This window comes from Plectropomus leopardus, chromosome 7 (genome assembly GCF_026936395.1).
Source record: "Plectropomus leopardus strain MGB_pleo_1.0 chromosome 7, ASM2693639v1, whole genome shotgun sequence".
In the NCBI taxonomy this organism is placed as follows: domain Eukaryota; kingdom Metazoa; phylum Chordata; class Actinopteri; order Perciformes; family Serranidae; genus Plectropomus; species Plectropomus leopardus.
In genome coordinates, this window is record NC_142182.1 from 4,812,021 (window position 1) to 4,826,015 (window position 13,995).

General features: G+C 37.9%; 1 protein-coding gene across 1 annotated transcript in view; it reads left to right on the plus strand.

Moving 5' to 3' along the window:
• Positions 1-2,769: 2,769 nt before the first annotated feature.
• Positions 2,770-13,995, plus strand: part of st3gal2 (ST3 beta-galactoside alpha-2,3-sialyltransferase 2) — a 71,998-nt gene continuing 60,772 nt past the window's right edge. The window contains exons 1-2 of the mRNA XM_088079456.1: positions 2,770-2,965; positions 8,590-8,633. Coding sequence (XP_087935582.1) covers positions 2,770-2,965; positions 8,590-8,633 — 240 coding nt within the window. The remainder of the gene's footprint in view (positions 2,966-8,589; positions 8,634-13,995) is intronic.

Genomic DNA, 13,995 nt, shown 5'->3' on the forward strand with positions numbered 1-13,995 from the left:
GATTTTAATAGAAATCGAAGCAAGTTGCTCAGGTTCAAAGGGGTTAAACATCAGTCAGTTCTCCTGAAGTGTATGATTGACAGCAGAGCAAAAGTGTGTGTCTGTGTGTGTGTGTGTGTGTGTGTGTGTGTGTGTGTGTGTCTGTCTGTCTGTCTGTCTGTCTGTCTGTCTCTGTCTGCTTGCAGCAGCAGCTTTTTGTTTTCCCCGTCCTGATTGTCAGGTGTCCCAAAGGCTCAGAGTGGTGTGGTATTCACAGTGGTGCAAAACCACAGCTGACAATGATGTCTGGAAAAAAGCACAGTCACTGTGCATGCTCTCCCTCTCTCCCTCTCTCTCTTCTTTTTTTCCCCAATTCAATAGGCTTTATTGGCAGGATGTACAGTAATACTCTACATATTGCCAAAGCATATTTAAATGTAGAAAACACACACACACACACACACATAAAAGAGAGCATTAGTAGTCAGGTGGACTGCTGAAACACTTGTTTGGGTTTTTACTGCGGTGCTGGCCTCACTTATGTTTGGATTGGATGCTCTCTAAAAACACTACCAGTCTCTGACAATACATAATATCAGCCCTGATGGACTCTCAGCTCCACGGTCCATTTAATGTGCTGAGTGAACCAGAAAATGAAGTTATTTTGGCAACCTGGTGAGCGGTGAAAAATCACCTCTGCAGCAGTGCCATGTTCAACTTAGTTTTTTATTTAGGAACTAATTTTAAAGCCAGTGTATAATTATTTGATTATAGGAAAGTGGTTGGCCTTGTATAACACAAAGAAAGAAAAGCCTCTCTTATTCCTCACTCGTTCTGGTTATTAATTTCTCCTCTGTGTGATATTTGGAGGGAAACATGTTTATTTTTCCACTCTTTCTTCAGTGCAGATTGTGATTGAATTTTGTCTTTTAACTTTTCTACGAGTCTCTGAAAATGCAGTAACCTCCATTGTTTGTAAAAACTACTTATTCCAAGATGCTTTGCATGCATCAGGGGTGCAGAGAAGGAGAGGCATTATGCCACAACATGACCCAGAGATGGGGAACTTTCTCCTGAAAATACAAAGAGGATGAAGTGAGTGTAAGTGGGTTCACATCCTCATGACTGATGTGGATCAGGGAGGCAAATGTGAATGATTTATAATCAATTTTCAAATATTTAAAGGTGAGTTTTCAGCCTATTCCAGAGTCAGGACTGTCTTTTGTGTGGTGGCTTTGCTCCTCTGAATATCTTTTTGAGGGATTCATTCAGTTGTTTCCATAAAGTTGGAGAGTTCACCTGATTAGGACGCATCCTGTGAGTTTCTTTTCAAAGTAAAAGCAGCAATAGGTACTGGCAACATGTCAACAACAAATTGTATTTACAAAAAGTAGCATCTAAACTCTCTATTTATTCTGGAATTGTGTGTTTCCTACTCTTGAACATATTTATATTATTCAGGACTGGTTTCAATAAATCGACCAACATGCTGATTTCTGCTGATATCACAAACAGATATATGTTTTATATATTTCTCTTTCGATGAAGTAAACATGTAGCTGTCCGCTCTGCTCTCATTGTCCGACAGGTGACTCCAATCTCTTCTAGGGCACCAAAATGTCTCGATCTGGTCCTGATACGGTCATTTATTAGCGTGCTCGCTGCCTGCAGTAACCGCTGAACACCGGTGTAAGCGGCCGCCGTCTCCCTCCTTCTGCTCTGTGTGTGTGATGGGGTCATGATGAGAGGACATGATGAGAGGACACCCTGGACATGGTTTGAGTTCAGGTGTTGTGAGTTTCCAGCTCAGTTATGCTGAAAGAATAAACTCATATCTGATGTTTGATTCCTTCCAACAACAAGTACAACAACATGTAAATATGCAGAGATCACAACAAAGCTGTTACTTAGGGACTGTTCTGTAGCTGTGCTGCTTCCTGACAGTTTGGGGAATGTTCCACTATAACTAAAAGAGAATATCATTTTTGACATTGTCTTCTTTTGCAATATATATATATATATATATATATATATATATATATATATATATATATATATATATATATATATATATATATATATATATATATATATATGTTGTTTAACGATTTGTATTGATAAATCATACACTGCATGTAAGATTTAAAAGTCTTTTATTTCCCAATTTACATGATGTTATAGGTTAAAAGAAAACCAAATTTTATTTGAGATTATATATATATATATATATATATATAAAAATATAAAATATATATTTAATCTGTATGTTGTTTTTAGGATTTTGTGTTGGTTCATACAGCAAAATTTGACAAACACAAATCATAAAAATAAGGATCGTAAATACTAAAGCAAAAAAAAAAAAAAATCATTCTCTGCATTTTTGTCTGTATAACATTATCAGTTTAATTTAAAAGTCATTGATTTCCTCTAGTTACATGATGTTATAGGTCAAAGGAAACCAAATTTTAATTGAGTATATATATATATATATATATATATATATATATATATATATATATATATATATATAATCTGTATGTTGTTTTTAGGATTTTGTGTTGGTTCATACAGCAAAATTTGACAAAAACAAATCATAAAAATAAGGATACTAAATACTAAAGCAAAAAATCATCATCATCATTCTCTGCATTTTTGTCTGTATAACATTATCAGTTTAATTTAAAAGTCATTGATTTCCTCTAGTTACATGATGTTATAGGTTTAAAACACACGCGCTATATTTTGATGTGAAAAGGTGTAACAGGAAGTTGTAGATTTATGCTAGTTAGCATGACAGCGGTGGCCACGGGGTTCACGAGGACCGTCCCTCCCAGGAAGACACCAACCGACACCGCCTCCTACTCCTCCTGCTCCCCCTGCTCCTCCTGCCTGGTCTCTGAGGGCCGTCCTGGACAGCAGTCCCCGGTCTCCTCCTTGTGTCGGACGCTGCTCGGCGCTCATTACTATTCAGCGAGCGGGTTAGCAGGTTTGTAGCGTCTCAAACATCTGGTCCTTTGCACAGCTACACCGCTAGCATCTTGTTTTTTTCGGTCCGTTTAATTTCCGTCGCTCGCTTGACTTTGCATCCAGAAAGAGTGGAGGAAACACATATTTATGTGGAGACAACGTGACTGCACGACGAGAGCTGCTGGGTGCCTGAAATGAGCAGCGGCGGCTGAAAAGGACCCAGAAACACCGCCGGCACAGCAAGGTGAGAGCATGTTTTTTCACGCAGCCAAATGGTCTCTGCACGGGGTGCTTTCCTCTGTGCTCGGTGAAACGCTGCTTTGTGGTGTAGTGATGAAGAGGAGGCATGATGGTCCTCCTCCTCCAGTGTCTCCAGTCTGCTGGTGTCGGAGGCCATCGGCTCTTTGCATGTCCCTCTGCCCATTGTAGTCCTTGACCTGCCTCACGATGATGGAAATCCTCCACAAAGTCCGAGCACTCAGACAAACTGTGCACTTATTTCAGTCCCACATTTAATTTTGCAGGTTTTTAAATTATCAGTGGTGAAATTCATTCATGCATTCATACATTTACTCAAATGCTGTACTTAACCCTATCAAACATGTTCAGATTGGTTTATTTCAAAAACTGGTAAAAAGTTTCTAGAAAATTAAAGTTAAACAAATAAATGATCAGAAAACATATGGAAAAAGGCATTTGGCAACTTGGCAAATGTACCTCAAATTAAGAGAAATTACGTGTTTTTTAAAAAAAGAGGAAAAAAGGTGACAACAAATGACCTGGAGATTTGTTTTTAAAGACTTAATTTCTATATTGTATAATTAATGTTATTAGATATAATAATAATAATGATAATAATGATAATACATTTCATATATAGAGCGTTTTTCAAGAAACTCCAAGACACTTTACAGTTGTCAAAAAAGATCATATATATACTAGAAAAAATGCAGAGAATTAAAAAAATACGTATACATATTTCCCATGCAACATCATTTTTGAAATTTTTGAAAAATGTGTAAATCAAGTTGATGTCTTTCAAAACTGGGAAGAAGGAACTGAGCAACTCATAGAAAAATTCCATAATACATCCATGGAAAATACCCCCAAAACAGCAAGAAATTAATGAAAAGTACAAGAAAATAGTGTGAAAATTAGCACAAAAAAATTTAAAAAGCAAAAACAAACAAGAATATGACCTAAAAAGTGATTAAAAATAACAATTCTGTAAAATAACTGTAAAAAGAAATATAATTATGATTATTTTTAATATAGTAGTGATTTACGATAATATTGGCACGTCATCAGTATCGGCAGATTTTGTCTTTAAAATGAAATATCAGATCGGCCAACATGCTGTTTCTGCTGATATGACAAGCAGATATTGTTTTATTGACAAAGTGAACATGTACAAAACATCAGCCCTAAGCTGAAGTATTTTTCCTATTTTGTACAATGAATGAATATTGCATACATTTAAAAGCATTGCATTTTATGTCTCCATCTGCTGGAGGGGTGTCATGATTAGAGTATGCATAATACGATGTTAATTCCACTACAGAAGAGACTCGATCGTCACTAAAACAAGACGGAGGAAAAATGTGGATACATTGATATCGGTATTGGTTATCTCCCAATTGAGCTGTTTTATTTTGGCATATTGGATATTGGCAAAAAATCCAATATCGTGCATCCCTTGCTCAGTGAAAAAATACCTGCAAAAAGCACCGTAATGCAGCACAAGAAAATCGTTGTTGATCCAGGTTTTGAAGGGTTAATTAGAAATGAAAGTTGAAAGGCAAATATTGTTTCTTGTTGATGTAATGTAGCTCTGAAATACATCGATGTGTGATGACATTTTTTGGACATTTTTTATTGTATTACAATGCCGGACAAGAGGGACACGGAAAAAAAACCCAATTACTATCAAGGGTTCCTTGAAAAGTCATGGAAAAGTTTTGAAATTTTGTCCATGAATTTGTGTGGGAACCCTGGTTGTAGTAACAGGGAAAAAAGTTACAGTAAAAATGTCCAACATGTACTTTTAAAGTATTTTTCAGAGAGTTCTCAGTATATTTTCAGTAATTTCCAGTGAATGCAGTCAACACGCTCTGTCCCTTTAAATGTGGTCTACTTTATTGCGTTGACATTTTGCTCCCAAATGACATTAAATGCAGTGACGTGGTTAGAGCTTGACATTAAAAAAATCATAGAAGTTTTCAAAAATTATGTAATTATGAACAGTTTAAAAAAAAAAAAAAAGCAAATTGGATTGATTTCTTTTGAAAATGGGAAGAAGGAACTGAGCAACTTATAAGAAAATACCCTCAAGACATTAGTAAAAAGTGCAAGAAAATTACCTGAAAATTAGCATTAAAAAAGTAATGTAAAAAACTAACAAGGAAATGAACTGAAACAGTGCCTAAAAATACAAATGTATGTATTGTAATTTGAAATATATATAATTATGATAATAATAGATATTATCACAGAAAAAAGTTACAGTAAAAAAAAATTTGACACGTACTTTGAAGTCCTTTCCAGGAAGTTTTCAGGGCATTTTAGACTCTTAGTAAAGTATTTTCCTAGAAACGTAGTCAACACGCACTCTCCCTCAAACTGTAGTCTACTTTATCGTTTTGACATTTTGCTCCTAAATGACATTAAATGCAGTGACTTGGTTAGAGCTTGACATTTAAGCATCCCTCCTTCTTTACTGTTTCCTCCTCTTTTTCTTTTCTCGCTCCCTTCTCCCTCTAGTCACCTTTCCTCCCCTCTGTGTGCTTTTTGCTCCCTCTCCGCTCTCCTCCGCTCTCCTCCCTCCCCACATCCCCTCTCTGCTCCCTCTTTCTGCACACTTGACACCCATTTGCCCTTCTCCTCACTTCTTTTTCGCCTTTTGTCCTCTCGCCTGCCCCCCCCCCCCTTCATTCATCTCTCCATCGCTCTCTTTTCCCCTCCATCGATTTGCCTGGCGGTGTTGCTAAGAGACAACAGCAGTCTGAGTGCCGTGAAGGATAGAGTAGATGGAGGGGCAGCGTCGTCTGCTCGATCTTCTCTTCTCTTCTCTTCTCTTCTCTTCTCTTCTCTTCTCTTCTCTTCTCTTCTCTTCTCTTCTCTTCCGAATAAATGCAGTTAAGGACATTTGCTAAGCTTCCGTCTTTCTATCTGATTTGGTGGAGAAGTCAGAAATTATCTATACCAGGGATGCTTAACTTGCTTTGCTTGGGGGCCACTTTTGCAAAAAGACAGAGGCCAGGGGCCAGTTGCAGCAACCCCATTCTTGTTTTTAGGATTTTAGGCCATTTCCAGGATTTTAGGATGTTTCCAGGGTTACAGGGTGTTTCTTGGATGTAACAATGTTTCTTTGATTTAGGATGTTTCTTGGATTATAGGACGGTTGTAGGATTTTCGGATGTTTCTAGGATTTAAAGATTTTTCAAGGACTTTTAACATTTTCAGGATTTTAGGACATTTCTTGTTTTTTGGGACATTTCTAGGATTTTAGGACATTTCAAGAAGGACATTTCATTTCTTGGGTTCTGGGACGTATCAAGGATTTTAGGATGTATCTCAGATTTTAGGATTTTAGGATGATTTGAGGACATTTCTAGGATTTCAGGTCATTTTTTGTATTTTAGATATTTTTTGTTTCTAGAATTTTAGGTAAGAATGCACAATGATATGGGCACGCCATTGATATTGGCTTTAAAATGATTTCTGCCCATATCACAAATATATATATTTTTTTGTTTTATTGAAAAAATGAGCACGTACAAAACATCAAGTTTTTGTCTTAATGAATATTACAGATATCATCTTTTCATGCCATCATGATAAGAGTATGCATAGATAATATGATGTTACTTCCACCACAGAAGAGACTTGATGATCACTAAAATTAGCTGGTGGAAAAAAATCGGTTATATCAGTATCTGTATTGGTTGTCGACCAAATTAGTTGTTTTTTTATCGGCATATTGGATATTGACAAAAAATTCAATATTGTGCATCCCTATTTTTAGGACACTGGGAGCTCAGACTTCTGTTGGGGGATGTGGTGGATCCTCCACTGGCACTTTTTTTTTTTAAACAAACAAGCTCTATTTTAATGCTGTTTTATGCACTCTGGCACCTTTTGTAGACTAAAAGTACAAAAACAGCTGAGTTGAGTATCACTGGTTTATACTATAGGAAAGGGGAAGGTGGAGAGATTATGCTGAAACAGGTTTTTGGAAAGTACACATAGGCGCCTTTGCATAGGTATACAGAGAGGGGGTTTCTGGGTAACAGTAACTCACAAAGAAGTTGTTGCACACACACCCAGAATCACACGATGTGCCCATGCCTGCTCCTCCTGTACTTTAAACAGTTAGTGCATGTACATGCACATAATAGTCCCCTTTTCCAAAAAAGACAGTATTCCTACTGAGGTGTTTACATGCAGCCATGCATACTCCGACTAACGTTTAACATGTTTATCATGTTAAAACATGAAAAAGTGGAACAGCTGGAGCTGCTTGTCATTTTGCTTCTTTGCATCAAAATAGGATTTTTTTCACACTTTCCTGCCAACCGCAGACTTTTTTGCCTCTTTCCTCCCGTCACCTTCTTGAGAAGGTACGATAATTGCGCATATCCAAAAATCTGTGGATATCCAAGTCTGACATAAAGTTTAAAAGCAGGTGTGTTTCTCCTTTCGTTCAGAAATGTGGGATTTTCATGACATTCATTTCTGCCCCACAGTTTCTGCAACTGTTGGCAAGTTGGTTTGTCTATAACGTAACCATGACAACGCACAGAGCTGAACCTGAACAGGTGAGAGGCCCTGTGTCGCAAACTGCAGGAAAACCCCAGTTGTATGTACATGCCCAAAGAATGTTCCCAAAACCTCGAATAATACCGCCATATCCCACGTCTTTATCAGAAAACGCTTTATTTGGAAAATAGCCTAATTGTGAGTATTTAAACTAAATGTGCTCTTTATATGACCCACATTACATTCAGAAAATTGCCATATTAGGAATATTAAGGTACTTTTAGTGTGCATGTAACTGTTTCCATCGTGTGTATAGAAAGAAGATGATTGAGAAAATAATTTTTCAGGCCATTAAAGGAAAAATATTTCTCTTTCAACCCAAAACTCACTGTATGATCGTGATGACAGTTTATTAACGTGTGTGTTAAATGTGTCCTTACTGGTTTTAAATAGAAACCCTTAACTTCTTCATCTTTCTCTCTTCTCATCCCACGTGGACATATTTTTAAAGGAGCACTATGACACTTCATCCTCTAAGAAAACCCGGGGGCTTAGATGTAAGCAGGGATGTTCTCACGGTAGCTTATAATCCTTTGAATGTCACAACCTTCAACCCGGCCTTCTGCTTTAATCATCTAACTGTTAAAATCAGCAGAAACGTCAGCAGACTGTCACCCAGGGAAGTAAAATCACAAGCAGCAACAACCCCCAGCATCTCAGCAGTGACTGTACAAATGGCAGAGAGAGAGAGGCTGTTTTCCAGGCCTTGAAATGGTTTGGAATGAAAAGAATGTTTTGGAAAAGTCTGAAGTATCCAGTATTTTGGCAATTTTATAAAAAAAATGTAAAAAAACCCCTTTAAAACATCACTTGTGTCATACACAGACGAGAATCGCATCGTGACCAAGCCCGCCAAATCTGAGAAGCAGGTAAAGTTAACAAGTGTGAGCAGTTTGCACGAGAAATGTGTTTAATTAATGCAGAGTTTATACAAATGCTTGATGTGCTTGAAGTACTTGAATTTGGCACTCAGAAATTACTGGAATATCTTCGAAATTGGGCATTTTTTTAACCTCGTCTTTGAAAAAAAGTACTTGAATAAACTGGAAGATTTATTATTTAATGAAATGATTAAAAATCATGACCTGTGGCCTGTGTTTGCTCCCATTTATGGGAGAATTTGCACAATTCTCTTGCAGCAGATGGTTGTTGGGAAAACAGTTTCATCCTTGAAAATAAAAAATAAGTGCTTGAAAAAGTACTTGAAAACTAATTGGATTTGACTTGTCCCTGTGTTACCCATTGTAAACTACTTAATTAAAGTCATGGAAATGGGGTAAAATAATATGAAAAAGTTATTGGAATTGGTAAAACTGCGTGGTTCCCCTGTGGGATGGCTTGGCTTGGTTTGGCTTGGCTTGGCTTGGTTTGGTTTGGTTTGGTTTGGTTTGGTTTGATTTAGCATGTCAGCCCAGCGTGGCAGAGATCTGCATCTTCATTACAAGAGGGATACCTGCTTGAAGGAGAGTCTTAAACTGATGAGGGCTTGTCTTACGTGATGACGATTAAAAGTAACGGGCTGATCCGCGGCTTAAGTCCTCTTTCATTTTTGCTGCAAGTGTTTTTCCATCACACAGCAGGCAGGTGAAAGAAGCGTCTTTGAGATTAGCTGATTGCAGAGCAGCAGTAAGAGCCTGTTGTCTGCAGCTCTTTATCTAACATCTCACTGAGCATGTTTACGTGCACAGAATAGTCATATTTATGCCATTTTTTCCGAAAAAGACAAAAGTCCTACTGAGCTGTTTACATGACTAGTGAAAATGTATATTCCAGTAACTCCCATTTATATGCAGCCATGCGTACTCCCATTAACATGCCCAAAAACATTGTTTATCACGCCAGAATATGAAAAAGTAGAACATCTGGAGCCGCTTGTAATTATGCATCTTTGCATTAAAATAGGATTTTTTCAAAGTTTCCTGGCTGTGGTGAAATTCATCCTCCCTCTTTTACTCCTTCAACCTCCGTCTTTAAAAAAAGTCAGTGCTGCGATTTTTGTGCGTATCCAAAAACCTGTTGATATAAGTATGTCAAGTCTGTCCTAATCTTTAAAAGCATGTATTTTTCTTCTTCTGACCGAAAATGTGGGCTTCTCTGCATGCATCTTTACCCCAGCTTTCTAAACTGTTGCTGAGCTGGTTTGTTTACAATGTATCCATGACAACGTATCGCGCTGGCTGTAAAGAGACAACAGGCCATGTATCCTAAACTGCAGTGAAAACCCCAATGGGGACACATATTCCATATTGGCCTACGTCCCCAATGATGCTCCTAAAACCCGAATAATACCCCACATGTCTTAATCAGAAAATGCTAAAATCAGAAAACAGTCTAATTTGGAATATTTAAACGAAATATGGTGTTTATATGACCCGCATCAAATTCAGAATATTGTCATATTGGGAATAATAGAGGAAAATCAGCGTGCATTTGTGGCTGTTTCTGCTTTTAATTTCCTCCCTGCATGGGGTATTATCAGTTTTGCTTTTACTGAAGAAAAAGATAACAAAGGTCTGCTAATTCTGTGATAAACACATTTTATTTCCTATAGATTCTTCTTGATAAAAGTCCCACATTATTTTGTTGTGTAAAAGATTTGATTGTGAAGCGGCAAAATAAGGGAAATTAACTTAACTGCCTGACTCCTTCCTGTATACGGCTGAAAGCCAGCGCTTGTTTCGGGGGAGAAGGTGGTCGTGGGGGTTGGTTGCAGATGGCGAAACATCAGCGCTACCCTCTTGGAGGTGGTTGGGCGCCCTTTGGCCCTACTCCAGAGAGGGTGCGTGCATCACATCAAACCTGACAAAGGAAACGCAAATCGCTGCCGATGGAAAGGGCCCATATGTGTATTCATGGCATTGAACACAATGCTTTAATTTTTATTCTGGATTTTTCCTGGCTTTAAAAGAGGCTTAGATGCCACAGAAACAAAGCAGGCCTGACTTTGTAATCATGGCCAATATAACACCCAAACCCCTTCTTTTCTAATTTTACGCTTGTATAGACACAGTGTTTTGGCACTGGCTAACATGAAACTGCAGACCCATCATTTGTCAGAATCCATTGCTTTAAATCGACCATCTCGAAATTTTCATTTTGGTGTTAAACCCAAAATGTGAAGAGAATCCTTTAATCAGAGGGAGCGCTGTCTTCAGCTCGGAGCACTTCGTCGACCTCTGACTTCTCGTCTTGTTTGTCTTCTTTCACATATTTTCAACATTAAAGCTGGAAAGCAAAGCTAAACTTGTTTCATCACACTACTGACATATTGCTTGTAGCAAAGTGACCACTGAGAAAAATCTTCTGTCTGTCAGTTCGACTCAGATTCCTCATAAGCTGATACAGTAATAAATGATGTGATCTTTTGTTCTGCAGTTAAGACATACATAATCTTGAAGAACCATAAATCAGCAGAAATATCTGCACACAGATCGAAAAAACTACATGTAAACAACGGATGTGCCAAGTAGACTCATTTATAATTCTTTATGTTTAATATTTAACATTTTAGAGATTTTTTTCCCCATGCACACAGGCAAAAAACAAACACAGCAAAAGTTTGTGCCCATACACACTGTATGTGGAAAGTTTCTGTTTGAACATAAAAACACAGAAAAATAATTAATCAAAAATGTATATACTTCCACAGTCTCATTTATATACCAAAAGGCATATCAAGATAACATTTACTGCATTAAAAATACGCTTTTCTTCCATGTATTTAAATGATTCATCACAAAGTAATTGTGTGAAAAAAAAGATTTTTTTAATTAGTGTGAGTGTTTCCTCAGTGGTTTCAAACATAAAATCAAATGCTCGCACTTTGGAGGGACCGATGAATCACACCACATGATTTCTCTTCAGACCAGAGTACTTTCCATGCTGTTAAAACAATCTGTTACAAGCTCACATCCAAGTAGGACAGCCACTGTTACAAGGCAAGAGTGCTTTTAATGTTTCGATGGCAGTAAAATTTAACGATGTCTGTATATAAATGTGTCACACTGTAAAACACCGAGACGAGACAGTGACCTTGGAGGTCCGAGAAAGGCTCGTTTAATGGAAACACTCTGATTGCTTCAGACGTGTTTTCTTTTCTAGATCTATTTACCAAAACCTGTCAAAATAAAACATTCAATTCAGTGTTTCACAACAAAACCTGTCCAATTAGAGTATTGTAGATGGACTTCAGGGCATTGAATTTGGAACTAGGGTGTGACAGAATCTCAACTCCATTCATCTCCTGGCTTTTTCTGAGTTTTAAGGAGGATCGGACAGTTTTTATTGGTGTATGATATTGAAATTAGGAATATTAGCCCTTATGTGTCTCTCAGTCTGTCTGAATTTTTATGTAACTCACCCCTTTAAAATTTTATTAAAGCTTAAAGTTTTACATAATTAAGGGTAGGGCCACTTTGAGAGACAGGTGGTTGCTGTCGTTGACAAGTCGCTACCACGGCAACAACAGAGGTTAGGCAATGTAACCATCGCCTAACCCCAGATTCAGTATAGCCATAGCCATAGCTTTTGCTTTTCAGTTGTGTTTTCAGTTCATAAGAGTATTTTGATCACCTAGAAAAAGGTTTGTTATGGTCACGAGAAGCCTAGAAAATCATGGAATTTTCAAATAGCAATGTCCAAGTTTTGGGAAACTAAATATAACCTGAAAGTTTTGGGAAAAGTCATGGAATTTGGCTTCACAAACCTGTATGATAACACATGATGTGTTCAAGGGCCGTCAGAAATGTGAAAATCCAACGATAATGTCTGTTTTTTACAGTCTGTGGCTGTGATAGATTTTGAATTTTTTAAATTTGCTTTTCTCAGCTCTGGGACAGTTTTACAAATATAAAACCTCCATTGCTCAAGAGTTAATGATAGAAAGATTATTAATTTACCTTGTTTGCAGTCAGATGTTTTACAGATGTGTCTTTTACAATAGTGGTCTGGGCAAAATGCTTTTTTGGCGGCAGGAGATTTTTCACTGCAATACCTTACGTAGCCACTCAACACTTGCTGCAAGGCTGAGCAGTTTTGCTGGGGGCCTGAATACAAGCTAAACTCTGCATTGTCATATTTGCATTTAAGAGCAGCTTTAAAGCTGTGAGGCTGGCATGTATTACATTTAATTTTTTACATGAATTGACCACTGCAGACGATCTAATCAACAACACAAACATATACTTTTTGTTGGATTAAAAATCAAATAGAACTGCAAAGCTGTGACACACACACACACACACACACACACACACACACACACACACACACACAGAGAGAGAGAGAGGGGCCAGACTCTAGTATTCACAACAGAACATCAGCTGACAGACTAAGCATAAAGCCAAGAGGTTGCTAATAGGATTTTACCTTTTAAACCATGTGCGTTCACACACACACACACACACACACACACACACACTCTCATTATACTGCTAAATTCTGAGGATACTGAGAACAGATTTGAAATGTAAATCCCCTCAGTTGAGCAGTCGAATGCCTTTAGTCTTCTCAGGGTCTGTGACCGACCGACCACAGCAGCGCCCGCAGAGTCAGTACACAGCAACCTCACTGTTAATGTGTTCACAACAAAAGTGTTTCACATCTGAACAAAAATCCAAACTAACCAACTTCTGCCAAAAATGTGCAGAGTTCAGTTGCTGGTGGCTGCTGTTAATTGCCTGCCTTTAGTCTGATTGTGTGTGTGTGTGTGTGTGTGTGTGTGTGTGTGTGTGTGTGTACTCACAGCAAACCACAAATAAGAACCAGTAACAAATGCAAAAACTTTAAAAAGTCCAAAATCTTTGGCTGCGTTGAAATTTGGTTCCCTGGCGAAATTGTGTGGGCGGTCTTCCAAAAAAGAAAGGAATTAAGTTCACTACTCTGCACAACAAATTTATAGTGAAGGTTAGGGGTTGAAAAATCAGAAACTGATTTTAAACTTCCAAACTTCTCCATGAAAGCTTTTCTTGGGGCACTGTGTGTGTGTGTGTGTGTGTGTGTGTGTGTGTGTGTGTGTGTGTGTGTGTGTGTGTGTGTGTGTGTGTGTGCGCACGCAAATTTGGCTGCGGCAGCAAATTGAGTGCTTAATGAGCTGAAGAAACTGTATGATGTGCATCCAGTTTAAACACTGCCTTGAGGTAAAAGGCCTCCAGAGAAGTTAAGTTTATGGGCTTTCATGAAAGACTTGTGATAGCAAAAGGCAGCTGGCAGATTTCACATTGTGGCGTTGGG